This window comes from Felis catus, chromosome A1, assembly GCF_018350175.1.
Source record: "Felis catus isolate Fca126 chromosome A1, F.catus_Fca126_mat1.0, whole genome shotgun sequence".
Classification (NCBI taxonomy): domain Eukaryota; kingdom Metazoa; phylum Chordata; class Mammalia; order Carnivora; family Felidae; genus Felis; species Felis catus.
The window spans coordinates 73,753,649-73,774,581 of record NC_058368.1 but is presented as its reverse complement, the minus strand read 5'-3'; the positions used below and the strand labels follow the sequence as shown (position 1 = coordinate 73,774,581).

At 42.6% G+C, this 20,933-nt stretch overlaps 1 protein-coding gene across 1 annotated transcript; it reads left to right on the top strand.

Annotated features, from left to right (window-relative positions):
* The first annotated feature begins 526 nt into the window (after positions 1 to 526).
* Positions 527 to 19,546, top strand: SLC10A2 (solute carrier family 10 member 2). Its single transcript, XM_003980513.5, has 6 exons — positions 527 to 1,131; positions 8,298 to 8,416; positions 12,720 to 12,808; positions 13,736 to 13,911; positions 15,906 to 16,063; positions 18,967 to 19,546. The coding sequence occupies exons 1-6, from the start codon at positions 755 to 757 to the stop codon at positions 19,092 to 19,094; spliced, it is 1,047 nt and encodes a 348-aa protein (XP_003980562.1). The 5' UTR covers positions 527 to 754; the 3' UTR covers positions 19,095 to 19,546.
* Positions 19,547 to 20,933: the final 1,387 nt, after the last annotated feature.

Genomic DNA, 20,933 nt, shown 5'->3' with positions numbered 1-20,933 from the left:
AACACACACAGAACCGCTTCTGTAATTGAGGGTGGCTCTACTCATCAGCTCCCTTCCCGCCAGACCACATAGAGAACAGTCCACCCTCCTGCATGTTACTGTCCCATAGGTTTGCATCAAGACCCTACAGATTTCTGAAACTTACATGTACTTTAGGAAAACTATAGACCAATACAAGCACACCAGTTGATTCAGTAGGAAGGCTCTTGGAGGGAGGAAATTCAAGGTCTAGGTCCCAGTTCAGAGCCTGACACTATTTTGCAATTTAACTCAGCACAGGACGTGACTTTTTCAGGACCCAATCTCCCTTATGTGAGTGAACAATGTGCTTTCCTATGGCTTACACCCTCCAACGTTCTTTCGTTTTTCTTAGTTGTTTTTAAGTGTCACTTAACTGAAATTTCACAAACCTCCTCAGCATTAAACATTAACACGGCTCTTTTTATATGGTACGGTTCATTATCATGCCAATAAATGATTAATTATAATTCTCCAGCCGGACCAACAATTTGGCAGGACTTTTATGATTCATAATTTGTGCTGTGTTGTAATGTTACCTCTGGAAACTGACATACTGGCATTTATTGTTTTTTATTGCTTCTCTGAGGTGGCTTTTGAAAGAGACTCAAGTGACACATGTTTGAGAAGGGTTTAAAAGTTGGACACGGCTGGATGAGGCATTATTCGTCTGGTGAGGAGCAGAAGATTGGTACTTCTGTGGACGCGTGTGACCATTTGGGCACCAAATCCAGCAATGAATAATTCAACAGGCTGTTCAGCCAGTGCCACGGTTTGCAATGGGTCGTCCTGTGTGCTGACTGACAGCAATTTCAATAACATCCTCAGCGTGGTCCTGAGCACTGTCTTGACCATCCTCTTGGCCATGGTGATGTTCTCCATGGGATGCAATGTGGAAATCAAGAAATTCCTAGGACACATAAAGCGGCCGTGGGGCATATGCGTTGGCTTCCTCTGTCAGTTTGGAATCATGCCCCTCACAGGATTCATCCTGTCAGTGGCCTTTGACATCCTTCCTGTCCAAGCTGTAGTGGTACTCATCATGGGATGTTGTCCCGGAGGAACCGCCTCCAATATCTTGGCCTACTGGGTGGATGGCGACATGGACTTGAGGTAAGCTATCTAAGCCTCTCCTACTGTAATCACATTGAATTAATCTTGTCACAAGCCCACGTCACTGTGATGTCCATCTGACCAGCCTGATCTAGGGTACAGCTGAGGAACTAAACAGAAGACAGTAAGTGCATTCCCTCAACTTCCTGTACAGCTGCTTAGCTATTGGAATTTGGGGGTTATACTTTATATTTGTGGTTTCTAATCCAACTCAGTGAACAGGGAGCTGGATAGTTGCCATTTATCTTTGGGGAAAGACTCAAAGTGTTTCAAAAAAGAAGTTTGTCCAAGCCACGAGCGCACCTGAGAAAGTTTGCCCTGTTGGTATCAGCAAAAACAAAACGAGAAACAAACCAGACCTTTCTTTGTGGTGACGAGGAGCTCTGAGTGGAATCACGCGATCCAATTGTTCGTTACACATTAGAATCTATTCTAAGACAATAGCAATAGTTGGTCAACTCACCAAATACAGCCAGTTCTTTGAACAAGTTTTTTCTTGGTATAAAGCCTCAGGAGGAATTTGTACATTCGCTTCGCTTCTACTGGCATTAAAAGAGAAAAAAAAAAAAAACCTGCAGCAGCTTTTTTTAAATTATGCTTACCTTACTATAAAATAAACAGAAAATGGCTTCTCTGCTTCCCACAGAGTAATCTAAATTGCAATGTTTCCCCAATTCATCCTGTGCCAGTCTGAACTAGCACCGGAAAAAAAAAAAAAAAACTAATAGAAATAAGACGAAGCATTAACGTGATGAGACCGAGAATTTTAATGCCTTACGTTGAATAGAAAAACGTCTTTTTCCTTACCTGACAATTCCTCATTTCCTGGGAAAGGTATGCATTTCTGCAAAGCAGCCAGGTGGTAATGTAACGCGTGCTTATTAAATACTATACAGTAGGCAGTCGGCTCTGTTAATCACCAGCTACTATGCTCAGAAGAGAGAAGCTTAAGGCGTAGAAATGTAACCACTGGAAAATGTAAAGCTTTATTCCGCGTTGACACGGTGCCTACTGAGCACTGTGTCATCTCAGCTGGGGTTGGTCCCCCCGAAGCTTCAGAAAAGCCATACAACCTGTATGGCTTCACTTCACATACTTTTCACTTAAGGAAATACCATCTCTCCTTGCAATAGATTTTTCCCCCTAAGGAAGTCTTGTAAAGAACAAAGGATGGCGAGCGCTGTTCAGGTTTAGTTAATCTGTGAACCACCACAGAGCCATAAGGCCCTTCTAGACCTCAACTTGGGCTGATCTGGACATAAGCACACAGAGGTGACAATTCACCCACTAAGCCAAGGGGAGTGACCCAAATTGAATATGGGACTTTGAATTCCACCAAACAGCTTTTACAGAGTATTTGTAACTTTTCAATAAAATGGAAGAGTCTTCTACCTCAAGAGAATGCCCCACGTGTAATCCGTTTGTAAAACAGAAAAGTATGCACGAGGCTGGGTTATTTGGCTGTTGGAACAGATTTCTTCCTGCGGGCAAAAACTGCAGGGACCTAATCTAAGCTCCAACTGACACTTTTCTGTGGTGTCAAGGAAATCTTATTTGTCTTGAAACAGATGATTATGTAATCCTGTCTACCTCGTATAACAATTCCTGTAAAAAAATAAAAATATTTAGGAGAAAGAGCTAAAGTAAAACTTGAAACCTTGGTGGAAAACAGCCAGCTTAATCAGTGTATGTGAATCCTTCAGCAAGTCAGAATAATCCCTAAATGGGACATATGGCAGTGAAATTGTTCGTTTTCATTCTAGAAAGTGTGTTCTCCACAGATGCCCCTTGTCTTGTGAGTAACACCAACAGCTCTCCAGTCCAGCAGTCACCTTGCTAGCCATGCCCCCTATCCAGACCTCAAACAAAACCCAGGAAAAGATTCAATCCTGCTTAATGTCATAAATGTTCCTTGCACAGGACCTTCTTAATCTCCTAATCCTAGAGCTCTGTTGCACTATTTCTCAGCACAGAGGATGAGATATAAGAAGTGGGGTGGAGGTAGGGACGCCTGGGTGGCTCAGTCGGTTGGGCGTCCAACTTCGGCTCAGGTCATGATCTCACCGTTTGTGAGTTTGAGCCCAGCATCAGGCTCTATGCTGACAGCTTGGAGCCTGGAGCCTGCTTCGGATTCTGTGTCTCCCTCTCTCTCTGCCCCTCCGCTGCTCATATTCTGTCTCTCTCGCTCTCTCAAAAAATAAATAAACATTAAAAAAAAAAGAAGTGGGGTGGGGAGCAAGGTGCTAGTGGGGTGGTTCTGTGTCCCACAGCATCAAGTGGCCCCAAAAGCCTGACCTCAAGAGAGAGGACCAAAAATGCCCACAAAACGAAGAAGGCAACTCACAAAGTCACAGCAGCCGCTGCGTCCCTTAATCTAGGGACAAACAGCTCTCTAAACACAAATGCCCAGAAGACATCGCTGTATTTTAGCGGAGCAAATAATAGTGTTTATCACAATGGCTCATAATCATTGAAAGCAGTTAAATTATGCCGCTCAGTACGATGATGACATTATGCATTGCATATGTTAAAGGAAGAACTGGTCAAATATTCCTTTAGAGTAAGTTAAGAGAGTATCACCTCAGCTTTTGGGAACCAGTTTTCCAACACTTTCTATTCTTCTGGAGTCAGTTCTGTGCTTTAAGAACTTTACCTTCGGGGTGCCTGGGTGGCTCAGTTGGTTAAGCATCCAACTTGGGCTCAGGTCCTGATCTCGCAGTTTTGTGAGTTCGAGCCACATGTGGGGCTCCACGCTGACAGTGCAGAGTCTGCTTGGAATTCTCTCTTACTCCCTCTCTCTCTACCCCTTCTCCACTTGTGCACGCTCTCTGTCTCTAAACAAACAAACAAACAAACAAACAAACTTAAAAAAAATTAAGAACTTTACGTTCTCCATTTCCACTGGAACCATACCAATCGCAGCCAGGATATGATTGTTTCACAACAGGTATCTGCATTGCTTACCAGTTGCTAGAACAGATACCACACCATGAAAGCAAAACAACTTCATCTACAGTGACTTTCCTGGGTGTGCTTTCTGGGAGAAGAAACCAAATCAACCCCCCCAGCCCACCCAGCCCCCTCTCCCTCTCCCCTTCACCCCATTGTCCCCCTAACACTGTTGTCTCCCCCTCTCCCGCTCATCCCCTCATTCCCCTGCCACCATTTCTTCTGAACCTGGCAAGCCATTGCATTTTGCAATCTCCAGTGAAAAAAAATAATAGACAACAACCACAACAACAACAAACTTAACAGTTATCCTTAACGAAATTATAGTCCTTGCTCATTGAAATACAGCAAGTGATATTTGAGCTCCTTCTCAGACTGTTCCAGCCTAGAAAAGTGTTGCAGGAATGTGAGTAGAGTACAGGTATTTTCACCTGTTCTAGCTGTGCTGTGCGCATTCTATACACAAAATGTTTCTGGGAGAAATGAAGGTGACATTTTCAGGCGAATCTGCCGGTGGCAGGACCCATAGTCCAGAGGACACAAAGACACCTGCCTCCTTTGAGGCTCTATTCCCAGAGATCCCCCATTTTCGAATCTCCTTTCAGCCACACCATGCAAGGACTTTTCCTTGTCATTTTCCTTTCTTTGACTTCTTGGAGGGATCCCTGCTTATGTACCTTTCCTCCACTCCCCCCAACTCCATCTGGAGTTGCCATCTACTAGCTACACTCCCTTATACTATTTTCCAGTGTTAATTGTTTCTAGATTTTCCTTCCACATCCTTTGTTCTCTGGCTAAGATTGCTACATTTTTCATCTTCCAGGTCAGTTCATTGTTCATTGTTTATTGTTATTTTAGTTGTTCAAGATCCTCCACCCTCTGGCTTATCACAAATTTGAAGCAACCTCTCCCATTTAAATCACATAAATGTCCAGTTTCTCTCTACTCTGAGAACTAACCCAATAGTATTTGACTTTTTCTCTTTTTCCCCTCAAAGTCACCAAGCTTTGTTTCTCTTATGTAGCATTTATTTTTATTTTACTAGCTAGTATGTATTAGCTCACCATTATGAGCCACACACAGTACAAGGATTCCACATACATTGGTGTATTTAACCCTCGAGATAATCCTCTTGAAGTCAGTACTATTATTTTCTGCACTTGACAGATGATAAAATTAAGGCTCATAACCTTAACCCCAGTCACAGAGGCAGTACATATCAGAGACAGATTTGAATCCAGACCTAGCCAGGTATCCTTATCCAGACTCTTAATCTTTGTTCAACATTTTTTCTATCACTTACCATGTCCCCACTTTCTAGCACCACCTACATACACTTCATTTGATCTGTCAAATTTGGTGTTTTACTTCTAATATGGTAACAGTCTTTACTTTCCTCATCAGTGACTTCACCTAATTCCTCAACATTTAGTGAATTCTCATTTATTGTCTTTATCTCCAAAAGAAAAGAAAAGAAAGGAAAACAAATTTCCCTGGTGGCGAATAGAGCTAAAGCCAAAAATTAAAGACAAGAGATTTTTTTTTTCTTTTGTTACCTTTTTCCTCATTCCAGCATAAACTCATGGTAGTATTTCTATTGTTGATATCTATGCTTCTTATAAAACTTCAGATTTTATTCATAAAAGGATTTTTTTTTTCTTTTGCTGATCTATTCCCCTACACTGCTCCCTAAAATTATTACCTGTGAATTGTTTTTCATCTCATTTTGAGTGGTTTGATATTGTTCTCATGTTAGTTCAAATGGCATCAACTTCCGGCCACCTGTTCTCTTGCCCCTCTGCAGTGCCTCATGGTCAAGGTGGCCCACTAAAGCTAGACCATTCCCTTCTCCAGCTGCTGCCATGTCCTACCTCGGGGCCTCAAGAAACTACTCTTGCCAAACTCAAAACCATAACACAATTTCATAAACTGTCTTAGCAATAATTTAAAATTGAAGCTTTCCCAAGGAAATTTGAAAGAAAAAACAAAGAGAGAAACAGTTGTTCTCAGAGTTTAAAATAAAAAGTCCTTACCCTTCTCTTTACTATATCATCCAGGTAGAAAACACTGCCCCCTCCGTGCACCCCTCACATCCCCTCTACTCTGGAAAGCACACTGGACATACTGGAATAAAATGATTTTATTATGGTGATAAATTTAATTTTTTTAATGTTTTTATTATTTATTTTTGAGAGAGAGAGAAAGACAGAGTGCAAGCAGGGGAGGGGGAGAGAGAGAGGGAGACACAGAATCTGAAGCAGGTTCCAGTCTCTGAGCTGTCAGCACAGAGCTCGACGTGGGGCTTGAGCTCACAGGCTATGAGATCATGACCTGGGCCTAAGTCAGCTGCTCAACCCACTGAGCCACCCTGGCACCCCATGATGATAATTTTAAATCCATTCTAATTTATTTTTGAAATAAAAGATAAAAGAGAGAATGTCAAAGGAAGGGAGAGAGCTTACAAACTCCAATATTTTAATTATAAGCAAGACTATTTCTGAAAATTATTATTCTGGTTTAGGATGCTGCCTTAGCATCCTTTTTTTGTATCTAAATTAAGTTAATCTGTCCCATAACAGATGGAACTTCTTAGAAATGTTTCACATACATCTCCAGCACTTGTTGGTGTTATACTATTTTAGCTCCATGAAGACAAGTACTTTTATCCTAAATTCTTTTTTTTATCCTAAATTCTTTAAACACATCTTAAGTGAGATCATTCCCAGTTTAAAAAAAAAAATGGTTATTAGCCAAGTTAAGCCCCCGTTAAGCGTTGCCACCACCCTTTATTTTTTGCCAAGACTGTGCTTAGTTGGATGCATTAAAATGAAATTCCTCACCCCCCAGCTGTTTTCCTTAGCACTATGTAGTGTGGTTTTGGTGTTTGTGGAGCACAGCAGAGGGCAGGGTCACAGGTGATGTAAATAATTCTGCATTTTCCTTCAAGTCCACATATAATACCTTTAAGAAATTACTACTCTGATAGTCTCAATGCTACAGCTTTTGGAGAAAGGCCTTTCAGAAAAATGTCTCATTTCTGGATCCTGTATTTTGTTGGAACACAACACATGTGCGCGCGCGCACGCGCGCACACACACACACACACACACACTATGGCTGGAGAGCTAATACAGTAGTTGACTTTTAATGAGAGTCTTGCATTATTCTAAGTACTGAACTCACTGGGTCATTAGTCCTCACGGCCTATGAGGTGGCAATAGTTATAATCTTCATTTCACAGATAAGGAAGCTGGCCAAGAAAAGTCAAGTAAATTACCCAAAGAGCATAGTACTTATGTAGTAAGTGGCTACACCTGCTTCCAACCCCAGCAGTGTCTGGCTTTAGTGCCTGGCCCAGACATTTAACAGGTCTGTTCCCCAGGAAGAGAATGTGCCTCTGTGCACATGGCCCCTTGAGGGGAACCAGGAAGACCCGCCACCCAAACACCTGTCTTCCATCCATTGTCACATTGCAGAAGATAGCACCATTCCATGTAAACTCCTCCAGGTCCAAAGCCAAAATCCACTCACCCAGCCAGTCCGCTCACTAAAACACAGATGCTCTCAGGAGTAATAGTATCAAACCCTAGTCCTTCTGAACACACATTGGGTAAATTTCTCAGTGGAAATAGAATCCAGGCCCACCACCCCTCCACCCCCGCTTGCATATTTTCTTTAGTTCTTCAAGTCAGCTTCCTCTTTCTTTTTAAGCTACAGGCATTGGGGCAGTAATCTGTCTGCCTTAAAAAAGACACTGAGGCTCCCTCCCTTGAACATGTGCTCTCCTCCGAGAGACCAGGGAGTCCCATCCCATCTCAACACGGACAGACACAGCAAAGCCCCTAAAGTTTCGGCTGGTATAGATGTGTTTGCTTTTCTCTGATTGGAGGTCCAAAGCGTGGTGTGTCCAAGAACCCTGTACCTCTTCTAATAATGAATTTAAACAGTCATTAACTGTCTGCTCTGATCCTCGAGAACCAGTGGAGAGGGAGGAATGGCCCAAGACAGAGTAGAAAAACAACAAATCCAGATCTCCGCATTTTCCCCAAAGCTGGGACCTGTACAAAGATGGGCGCATGCACACATCCGTCCATCAGCCTAGAGGATGCTGCTGGTTGAGTCTTCCGCAGGATTTCCTAGTCACGAATTGCAAGATGAAACTAAGTCTCCCCCTAGAAAACCCAGGCGGACGTATCAACCTGCCCATTTCCTTCCAGCATCAGTATGACCACATGCTCCACGCTGCTTGCCCTGGGAATGATGCCGCTGTGCCTCTTTATCTATACCAAAATGTGGGTCGACTCTGGGACCATCATAATTCCCTTTGATAACATAGGTAAGTCATTCCTCTGCAAGCTTTCTGAATATTACCCTCCTGTTCTCTGTTAACCTCGGGCCAGGCCCAGACCCAGCTAGTGTCTACCTCTCAAACCAGCGGCCGTTTTTACCCAATCAGGATTTCGTTACAGGTCATGCCTGCGACTGAATGAGAGTTGGCAGAATCCAAACCCCAAACTTTGACCCCAAGGGAGAACCTGGTTTTCCTCCACTGCAGGTACCAGAGGGAGGGCTGACTCAAGGCACGGCCGTCTGGACCTGAGGAAGCCAAAATTGCTGATGCGCAAGAGGCTATGTCCTTCCCGTAACGCTCAGCACCATAGTTCACAGGAACATGAGTTTGCTCCCAGACACGCAGATAGAAGAAATATAACATAAATATATATACACACATTCCACTAATGATTTAAAATTAGGACACCAGGGGCGCCTGGGTGGCGCAGTCGGTTAAGCGTCCGACTTCAGCCAGGTCACGATCTCGCGGTCCGGGAGTTCGAGCCCCGCGTCGGGCTCTGGGCTGATGGCTCAGAGCCTGGAGCCTGTTTCCGATTCTGTGTCTCCCTCTCTCTCTGCCCCTCCCCCGTTCATGCTCTGTCTCTCTCTGTCCCAAAAATAAATAAAAACGTTGAAAAAAAAAAATAAAATTAGGACACCTAGTGAGCAATCGTGGGTGTGGTGCTGGGAAACTACCCAACGAAACGTAATATAGGTAACACTCGACTGTGAGCCACATCTTGACTCAGAAGTTCGTTGCCTGGTGTAGTCTGTACGTGATGCGCCAGGAGTCAAATCTACCAGTCATGACTCTGTCTCCACTCATTTTGCTCCGAGATGTTCACCCCCACCCCAAAGGGGCTTTTTTTTCCCAGTTTCCAGTTCAACAGATAATGGTGAGAAATTAAGTCGTTTGTGTAACATAGGGTCAAGGGTAAGACAAGACAGCTCCTGGCCTTCTCAAACCAGGCATTTCCCACACAGCTGTAGTCATAAAAGATGAGATATAGGTGAGATAGTTCTCTTGCAAACAGGTTGTAGGGTGACTCCACAGAATCCCCTGCTATGCCTCATGCTCCTTAACTCTCAGTCTGCTCCCTTGGAAAGCACCTTTTTCAGGTTAAACAATGTAGACTTCCTGCATTGCAGGCCTCTCAGAGAACCTGTCTCTTGAGTAAGGACTTTTAATTCTATTATTACTTATTGTTTAACAAAATAATTTAAGCTTCAAAATATTCTCGTCGAGGGGCACCTGAGTGGCTCAGTCAGTTAAGTGTCTGACTTCGGCTCAGGTCATGATCTCGTGGTTCATGAGTTCAAGCCCCAAGTCAGGCTCTGTGCTGTCAGCTCAGTCTGGAGCCTGCTTTGGATTCTGTGTCACCCTCTGTCTGCCCCCTCCCCCCTCTTGCACTCTGTCTCTCACTCTGTTTCTAAAATAAACATTAAAAGAAAATTCTCTTCGTGATATTCATTCCCTTCTGGAAAATACTTCATGGCTATATTGAATAATTCTAACTGTAGTGTGAATGACTTATAACACGTCCTTTTTTAAAAAAATATTTGTTTGTTTATTTATTTATTTTGAGACAGAGAGAGAGCAGCAAGCAGAGGAGGGCAGAGAGAGGGAGAGAGAATCCAAAGCAGGCCCCACAACACCAGTGAACAGTGTGACAAGGGGTTCAATCTCACAAACCCCAGAGATCATGAGCTGAGCTGAAATCAAGAGTTGGATACTTAAACGACTGAGCCACCCAGGTGCTCAGCACTTCCTTTAATGTGATTAAATTTTGAAAGGAACAGAAAATGAGACAGAGTAATTAGCACCTCCGTGGAGGTAACGGTCATCAGGAAAGAGGTCAGGGCAAAAAGAAAAGAGAAAAGGGCAAGATTTTTTAAACTGTTAAATGAGCTAGCAAAAACAAAGATACTGACTCTGCTTATTCACCATTTTACCCAGGCCTGTTTTCCAACCTAACCTTCTTGCTATTGGTTTTTCTAGTCCGTTAAGACAACAACCCAATCACTTCCCAAGTTGTGCTCGTTACTTTTTAGACAAGGAAACTAAGGCCCAGGGTAAAGGTTTAATTTGCCCCAAATGAGCACTGAGCTGGAAATGCCCCCTGGCCTTCACATTCTCTCTGAGGTCAGCACTGCCCAGCCCAAGTTCCACACAATGCCCACCCCACTGTGCAGGTGCAGCACCATAGCCAAGCCCTTCCCATAGGGGGTTGGGGTGGAAGAGGGCGTCTCCCCAGCCTGTGCCACCGAGAACACGGAGACCAGGGGCTGCGGGGTGCTGTCCCTGCTCCCCTCTGCTGTCTTTTTAAAAGTGCCCAACGCTATGAACCGTACACCTGCTTCATCACCTAATTCCCATGGCAGCTGCGTGAGCTACTTATAATTCTACCTGCTTCACAAAGGGGGACACCAGGGCACAGAGAGGCTGTACAGTTTGCAGCCTTCCCACAGTTGGTCAGGTTCGGACCCCAGTCCCTCTGGCTCCAGTCCATGACTGTCCTCCTCTTGCTTTTATCCAAATTTCTTTCCTCCCAGACCTGCTCTGGGAACTCAAAACAAAAAGGCCACGTTACAGTTCCAGTGGCCCAACTGCTTTCCCATCAAACTGGACGGGCGTTAGACACGTGCTGCACGGGCACACGAGGAAGGGGGAGAAGGAGAGAGAAACTTTACCCCACGGGGAGTCAAGAATCACACCAACCCACCTTTCTGGGTGAGAACCACACACTGAATTTGAGGAAGGGCAAAGAGTGTCTTTAATGGCCAACTTCTGGTCCCAGAAAAACTGTCTCTGGCCTCACCCGGTTGGCAGAGGAAACACAATTTGGGCAGGTGGTCTGTGCGTTCATCTTGTAGCCTTGGGCCTCCCCAGAGAGGTAAAGACTCTCAGCAGGAGGGGCCCCAGCCTGGTGGGGCAGCAGGGGAAGGGAGCCCCTTTCACAGAAGGGACACATTAAAAATATACTATACCCTAACCACACTGGCATCCCAAGCACAGTATCTGCACCTGGATATAAGCTACCAGAATACAATCAATTCGGATCAAGACGGTTTCAACTGGAGGCCTACAAACTTGCCACAATTTAGGGAATAGTCTGGACACCCCAGGGAAGAAGTCTCCTCCCAAAGTAGCAGGATGTAAGGATACCCAAAGGAGGTTTTTCTGGAAGCTCTTACCAGTATGACCATCAACCACTCTTTTCCATATCCTGTGTTCCACCATTTTCTCCTACCATCTTTTTTTTTTTTTTCCTGTTTTAGGTTTTCCCGGCCATTACTTAATCCCTTTGAGTAATTTCTGGGACAAAGTAACTGCTGACCTTTACACTGCCAGGAGGACCAGAAGGCTACAAAGAAATTATGTTTTCATCACTGTTGTGTTCATTTTAAATTCATGTTTGCAGCCCTGGGATCTAGAATCCATTTTCCGGTCCTCATCGAATCTCCTCCAATGCAGAGCAACGACCACCCTCGAAACTTCATGATTCGATTGCACTTTCCCCTCCTGCTTTAAAGGGATATTTGACAAAGAAACAGCCCGTGAGAAGTTGAGGTTGTTGGCACACAATTATGTAAAAGCAGTGATTGGACAAAAAATAGTTAAATAACATGGGGTAACAAACTATCATGTGATGGGAACAGCAGTAAATTTAACACGGGGAAATTGAAGCATGGCTCTTTTATCTGGCTGGGTGAGCACGTTCCTGCAAAGAATTATAATTGCTTGAGAGGTCGCCAAATATATTATCTCACAGAAAATTTAAAGCATGCTTTTTTCAACCTCCTCTCTCACCTCTCTGCTGTAGATTTGAAGACCCGAACTCAGTCTTAACCAGAAGTCATCAGCCCACAGAATGCCTGGAGAATTCTGAACTTTTTGTTTGGTTTCCACTGCCGTGATGTAACAGGCAGACATAAAATACCCATGTACACCCCAAGAACATAAACACACACACAAAGTTTAGAAAGGTATTTTTTCCCAGGATATCAAGATCCAGAGACCAAAGAAGCCAAGATTTTGACAAACTGAAAGTAAAAGATTGGCAGTGTAGAGAACCCTAAGAGGGATTTGTACCATCCATGTTAGCAATGCTTCACCAGGAAGATTAAATCTTCTGCCAGGGTGGATCAAGGAGAGTTTTATTACTGTTTTGCTTGAGTCTGTTTTGTGGATTCAAGAAGGGGGACTGATATACTACCTAAGCCTTTTGCAGGCTGCTTACCGTTTTGTCTTCCTTTTTCCTGGGCTACGTATTTTGTTGATCAAATTGCTCTCCTGTCATTTTCAGGTACGTCTTTGGTCGCTCTTGTTGTTCCCGTTTCCATTGGAATATTTGTTAACCACAAATGGCCCCACAAAGCCAAGATCATTCTTAAGGTAAGTGCCCCGTGCCATAGGTTGCAAATGCTCCACAGTGTGAGTTTCAATAATTGATCTTTCCAGCGACGAAACCGGTTTTTTCAGTATATCATAAACCTCCATCTAGCGAGACTTCAGGTTGTTAGACATTGCAGCGCACTCTTCCAGAGTGCCCTTCCTGGTCCCACCTACAGGGCAGGATTCTATCCAACTCAAATGCCACCTCCTGCTTTTACTCTACCCTCTACTCCCAGGACACCTTGCTCTGATCTCTGTTCTGTGGGATTGTATTATAAAATGTATCTAGACAGCTGTTTTCAAAAATAGATCAGATGTTTCTTACCTCTGAATCCATACGGCCAGTTCAGCATCTGGCAATTGGTAGATATTAGTACCCATTAGTAATTAGTAACCATTCATTAGTAACCATTCATTCCCCTTCAGGAACTATATTCTAGCTAGTTGGTATGGATATGGATAAAGTGGTATAGATATAGACACAGATGATATAAATACAGAAATAAATGCAGATAAAGATATACATATATATAGATGGAGACATATATATATATCCTACTGATTGGAAGACAAAATAAGCTAGTTGGTGTTCTTTATTTTTCTGGACAAAAAAAAAGTTATAATCTCCAAATTTTCTTGCTGTGAAAATAAGAAAACAGTAACAACAGTGGTTTTTGTTTATATATGATTTTTTAACTTTTGTAGAGTTTTATGTCCCTTTTCTCATTATCATCATCACAAAAGGCATCTTGGGCAAGACTTTATCCTCAAGTACACATGAGGAAAGCAAGACTAAGAGACGTTGTAAGACTTACCAAAGGAAGGAGAGCAGGAAGATTTCAATCTGGAAGCCAGGTGTTCCAATTCTTCCTGAGTGGGTTTTGTTCTCGATCACAGCTTTCGGGTCTGCTTGTGTCTTCCTTCCAGATCGGGTCCATCACAGGTGCAATCCTTATCGTGCTCATAGCTGTCGTTGGAGGAATTCTATACCAGAGCGCCTGGACCATCGCTCCCAAACTGTGGATCATAGGGATGTTATTTCCTTTGGCTGGTTACTCCCTAGGGTTTTTACTGGCTAGAATAGCTGGTCAGTCCTGGCACAGGTATGGTGTTTTGATCAATCAGACTGGGAATCTGCTTCTGTAATGGCTGTTGTATTCATTTGCTAGGACTGCTATAGAGAAGTACCCCAGCCAGAGTGGCTTAAACAGAAATTTAAGGTCTTACAGTTTTGAGGTTAGAAGTCCAAGAAGCAACGTGTCAGCAAGATGCTTCCTTTGGAGGGATGTGAGGGGGAATCTGTCCCAGGCCTCTCTCCTTGGCTTGAAGATGGCTGTCTTCACACTGTCTTTCTTCTAGAAGTGTCTCTGTGCCCAAACTTCTCCTTCCTATAAGGACACCAGTCATACTGGATTAGGGCTCACCCTAATCATGTTATCTTAACCAAGTATATCTGCAGTGACCCAATTTCCAACTCAGGTCACATTCTGAGGTCCTGGGGGTCAAGACTGAAGCATATGCATTTGGGAAGACACAATTCAACCATAACAGCTGTAAATACTGATAAGACATTCAAAATCTTTCACCTGTAATAACATTCACCCTATCATTCTAAATAGACTCAGGTCCCCCAGAAATAAAATACTGACCGACTCTTTTGCTCAGATTCTTGGGGACCATTCCCCACACAATGCAGACTGAGTCCTTCCATTGTCTCACGTCCTTATTCTCCAGGCAGAATAACTTCAACAAAAGCACTTAGGGTGGCCTGGTGACAAGGGGCCCTCCGTCCAGCAACAGGCGGAGCTCATCAATGACCCAAGGTGCAAACATCAGAGTTGGGTTTAGCATGGACAAGTCTAGTACCGAGTAAAAACTTTTCCTCCCCTGCCAGACCATCTGAGCCAATAGGCAGAAAGAAAAGCAGGTGTCGCAGCTGCAGCATGCCAGACATTGAGAAAGAGACGAGCAGGGCTGGGCAGTGGGGGGTGTTACACGTCGTCAGGCTGATCTGGGCTTGCACTCTGACCCACCGCCAACTGACCTTGGGAACCCCAGGGCAGGCATTCACTCTTCCTCTGACTTTTCTCGTCTGGAGAACGGAGCAATACCACCTTCCTGGCAGACTTTTATCCAGCTTTCATCAGAAAAACAAAGCCAATTTAACAATGAAGCAACTATAACAAATACTCTATCTTGAGTGTCTTCTCAGCCCCTGCTCTGTGCTCTGCACTGGTACCAAGGGCATAATTGGAAAGAATGAAAGGAGCCCCCTTTGAATTCATGGAACACTAATATAAATGATCCTGCTCTTTTCATATGTATATTTTTATTTACATATATATCTGCTTTAAGCAATATTACACTGTATGTTAAATAACTAAAATTTAAATTAAAAAACATGTTCACCTAAAAAATAAATAAAAGATAAATGTATACATTTATTCAACATGTAATTTTATTTGTACTGAATAAATATACTATTTGTTAATAAATATTATTATATAACATAATATAAATAAATATTATCTTTATATATAAGGTTATATACATGCATATACACATATGTACATATATATAAGATGTGTACGTACATATTATATATGTATATATCATACACACATAGACATATAGATATATTCCACTGCTCAATGGGCAAAATAAGCTAGTCAGTGTTCTGTGTTTCTCTGGACAAAATGATGTCAAAAACTCTAAATTTTCTTTAATGTGGAAAGGAGAAAACAGCAACACCGGTTTTTGTTTGCATATGCTTTTTTAACTTTTGTGATGTTTTATATCGCTTTTCTCACGATCATAACAATCATAAAAGGTGACTAAGCCAAGATTGTATCTATGTATATAGAGAGAGAATATTTGTGCATACTGTATATAATCATATATATTAAGAAGTTATTTATCCATATAGTATAAGTAAAAGAATATGTTGAATAAATATATACCTTAAAAGCAGATAGCGAGCTACATACACATACACATATAAGCACTTGTTCTCATTGTATCTGCTTTCAGTGCCATGCAATAACAAAGCACAAAATAATGACCGTAAGAGCATAAATCCTCTCAACGCGTCTTGCAGGTGCCGAACAGTTGCTTTGGAAACGGGGATGCAGAACACTCAGCTGTGCTCCACTATCGTGCAGCTCTCCTTCACCCAGGAGGAGCTCAACGTCGTGTTCACTTTCCCGCTCATCTACAGCATTTTCCAGCTCACCTTTGCGGGAATCTTCCTAGGCAGTAAGGAATAATGCTGATCACATGGCCCTGGTGATATTCCCCTTTGAGAGACCCTCGAGTGGATAATGTGGCATTGTGTTCGATCACCTTTTTCTTTTTTTTCTTTTTTTTTTTTTTTTTTTTGGCGGTGAATCGTAGAAGTTAAATTAAGTTCCTTTTCGTGGGTGGAGAAATAAAGGGGTGGGAAAAGTCATCTCTAGTGTTACCATGAATTCCCAACAGCTAATGAAAAGGTGGCAATTTTATCAGAAGATTTTTGTAAAGATTACTGTTAAGTGAAAAGTAAGAGAGGTTCATTCATCTCCACGAACTTTTCTTTTTCTCCAGTAATTAGGGAGGCATATTAACCTGTTAGGACCATTTTACTGTGTGTCTTTCTATATGCTTCTAAGAACCCCGAACTGGCTGTTTTTTCCAAATCATCATCTTCATATGCTTTGTAAATATAGGATATTTTTCACAAAAGTGGTATTCAAGAGATATTTATCAGGCTAAGTTACATTAGAAGACAGATACATGAGCATGTGCACGTGTACATGTATTATGTAACATCCATATAATTAGAAGAGTTAAGGCAAACATGTTCTTTATTTTAGGGACTAGGGATAGCTAATCTGATTTTTTAGAAGTTTATTTATTTGTTTGTTTATTTATTTATTTTGAGAGAGAGAGAGATACAGACAGAGAGAGAACGAGCTGGGGAGGGACAGATTGAGAGGGGACAGAGGATCTGAAGCGGGATCTGTGCTGACAGCACAAAGACTGATGTGGGACTCAGACACAAACTGTGAGATCATGACCTGAAGTCAGACGCTCAACTGACTGAGCCACCCAGGTGCCCCTAATCTGATGTTTAATTTTACTCTGCTGTCACATACACTTCTGATCCTTGGCCCCTGCCACCTGCTGGCCTTCACCTAGGTGAAGCTTTCCTTACATTTCGTTCTCCAAGGATTCATGATGTCTAGCCTCTATTTTTAAATTTTATCTTCTCTTTAAAACGAGACTGATATTTTATGCTTCGTAGCAATTTAAGAGAGGTTATATAGTGAAGGTGAATGACAGAAATAATGGGAATGTTATGTTATAGACTGCCTGGCTGTCCAGTGTTGTTTGGGTTTGGTTTAATTTTTCACTTGGCTCTCAAGTTCTCAAGCTCTCATATTCAACTTGCCTATGGGTACTAATCGTTCTCTGTGTTACTGTCTTGAATGTTATCCTCAAAGCAGAGTTTTCCTTCTAGTATAAAAGACTCCCTGGATCCATTTGAAACTTTCCACTGATTTATCACTGACACAGGAGACAGGAGTCCATGGCCTAACTACTCTGTTGTCTTGTATGATAAAGACATATAGGCAATTTGGGTACCTTGAGGTTTTTCCACATAATTAGCTAGTGATTTCTACTAGAAAGCCAGAGAAAGCAGACTGGCTGATGGAACAATTAAGTGAATTTACTAGTTGAATAACTAACTCAAAAGGGATTAGTAGATAAGTGGAAGGAATGATGGGAAGGCAGGTACTGGTATTGGTCTTATACTTTCCCACATTTTTATAAGTAAGAATAAAGATGAGGAAGCCATATTTGTTGATACATACAATGCCTAGAAACATATTTTGGTGAAAGAATTTTTTGGAACAAAGAAAGTAAGGAAAGAAGGGAATGAGGGAGGAAGAGAAGGAGAAAGAAAGGAAGGACAGAAAGAAGGAAAGAGGAAGGAAGGAAGGAAGGAAGGAAGGAAGGAAGGAAGGAAGGAAGGAAGGGGGAAGGAAGGGAAGGGAAGGGAAGGGAAGAAAAAAGAAGAAAGAGAATAAACAATTTGGTTAAATAGAATTAGTGGTGTATGTGTGTTGAAGGGGTCCTGTAATAAAACTGTTGGGCTATTTTAATTAACCAAAAGCTCAATTCAATAGATTCAATAGCTCAGTGGCTTCAAAATTAATGTATTATAGAAGTGCAGGGACCAACAAGGAGACATGGATCTTGACATACTAAGACCTTTGAAGCACTCCTGAGCACTGACTATTCTCCCAGGGCCATACTAGGTACCTTACTATTTTATTTCACTTAATGTTCACAACTGCATTATGAGATAGACATTATTATGTACCGATTTTAAGTGTGAAGTTCCAATGATATAATACTTTTTCTTCCTCTGTTGACTTTGTAACCAATGAGAAGTAGAAGAAAAAAAATCATATATTTAGATAACAAAATAGCACTCATTCAGATAAAACTTAATTAGAAAATATGGCTCGAAAACCAACGGGGCCTATGAAGACCACCCCTCTCCCCTGCCCCATACATGGGCCCATAGCGCTTGTCTACACACATACACTGCTCTGCTCCCCTTGCCGGCCAGTGTGCCCAGGTGAGCTGGCCTCAAAACTACGCTGATAGACGCACTGCCACCAGAGACCAGAGCTTCCCAGAAGAGAGGAAGGCTGATCCCAGCTCAGCCAAGGCTCCCGCTTCGGGGGAAGAAAGGAGTCAAGTCAGGGAGAGACGGAGTGTGATTCCAGCACAAGTCCTCCCACACAGAGCACTAGACCTAGGTGTTGGACCCTGCACCGTAGCATGGACCCTATTTACTGAGGACTGTAATAAGTAGGAGGTGGTGGGCACAGAATACGTGCCTGCTGTCATTCTTGACGAGCACCCACCGCAGGGCTGATGCCTGCAGAAGCCATGTGAGCAAGTGCTCCCCATGGCTGTGCTCCAGGTCTTCCAGAAGTACCATGACTGGTGTGCAACCTAAGAATGGCTTCTGCTCTCTCTAAGCAGCCCTCAGCCTACAGGAAGTGCAAGCTGATATCTGAGCCATAGATTATGATCACTGCCCAAAGAAAGTTTGCAGCTAATTGATACGAACCTTGATTAACCTCCTGTGTCTTGCCTTCTAGTTTATGTGGCATACAAGAAATGTCATGGAAAGAACGACATGGAATTTCCAGAAAGCAAAGACATCGAAACAGTCTCTGGGTCATCGTTCTCAAAGGTGAACGGAGGATTTCAGCCAGATAACAAGTAGACACCAAGTGGACAAAAAAGAAGAATTCTAAAGTACACGTTCTGCGATAACAATATCTGTTTGTTTTTGTTGGGATACTTGGCAGGAAAGGGTTAAGGTGAAAATTTAAATTCCAATTGAATCCATATATTGGTTTTGGTACCAAGTGACTGGTGGCCCAAATCCTTAATGTGACAAATATTTATATGTATATATGTACTGTCTTTGAAATATGCCCGAGAAATGTCCTCAGACCACAGACTACACTTGACACTGGTAACACTGAGAACCTCTTAACTCCTAAACCGGATTCTTACTCAGAATCTCAAAACGCAGAGATGAGCACCTGACTTTATGTATCTTAAGATAGATGCAACGAATTATTATTGTTATAAAGTGATCAAGATTTTCTTCAGTATTTATGATTGTAAGAAGATTGAAATGAACATCTTCCACTGACATGTTAATTATTATTTTGAAAATGTTGCAACCTATTTATTTATATGACTTTATCATGTAACATGGACAAGTAGCTGACTTCCTGCATTAAAAAAAAAAAAATTAGCCTTCTCCAGTGACAGTCCAAGGGCAAAAATAAGAGAAAAGAGTTACTAAACAGAAATCAATCGTCAAATTAGGAGTCCATAATGCATCAGCGATGTTATACATCGGTTGCTCTGCCTCAGGAGTCCAACAATGCCACTAGATTTCTTTTTTTTAGGAAAAACAATTCTCTCCAATGGCTTGAATTTGGCAAAGAGCTCTTCAAGCCCTGGAGAGGGGCTTCCTCAAGGTCTGCCTGCAGGGGGCAGGTCAACGTTGGCTAGCGTGACAGCTATGGAGCGGGCAGGTTGCAGAAGCATTGGGAAAAAACACCACTACTCCAGTCGGTGATTTTAGTTCAATGGGAGGTCATGGCGAACGCAAGGAAAAGCACAAATAATAAAGACCCACTTGAAATGCAGGACATGAGTCAGTTAGATGTGCACAAGTGAGTATCGATAAAAAGAAACATGAATGTTTGAGGAAGAAGACGACATGCCCAGGGCCCAGAAGTAGGAAGGGCGCTGCCAGATGGGTTCTCTGGATGCTGTAAGTAAGTGTCACAAGAGGAAGCAGGGAGGATTTGATCAATGTCACCAGGGGTTTAATGTCAAGGGGGAAACAACTGGCCGCGTGTTGGGTCTGATTTAATTTCTTTTCCTTCATTCTGCGGCAACATGGGGGCACATTCTTAATTCAGTTCACGGTGGTTTTGTTCCATTTTCCATTTGGAAATTCTCCCTGCCTCATAGATTTCCTTTCAAATGTTTTGGCTCCAAACGGCCTTTGGCATTTGGGTGAAGCGAGTTCAGATCCCGCTGGTGTTCTTCAGCATCACAAGAACATGAACGTCAACCCTTAGCTTCCGATAGGGGGTGAGGGAGTCTGCTTTGAACACCGTAATATGTATGCCTTTTTAGATGAGGTTCACATTTACGATTGGATAAAGTTCCTATATTTTTTTTCATCATTAGATTTATTAAAAGGGACTACAGCTTTTTATTAGAGGCCAGTAGGGGAGAGGTGGTATAGATTTTCTATCAAGGAATGTCAAAGAATATGCTTCTGATGGCGCAGAAGGAAAACTTTGAGTCTGTCTGTTCAGTGCCTCCTACGCTTTCCTCATCAAACAGAAAACAGGCAGGTGTGCTAAGGCCACTGTGAATTCATATCAGCATTTCAGCATGGCCAGACAAGGGTCCGGAAGCCAGCAGCTGCAGCAGGCAGGATTTTCCTCCCTGCAGATCCAAATATGTGAGACAAAACTTGGCTTTCTTACATGGTGTGGTATTGTGTGAGTTGTGCTAGAGGGAAGAA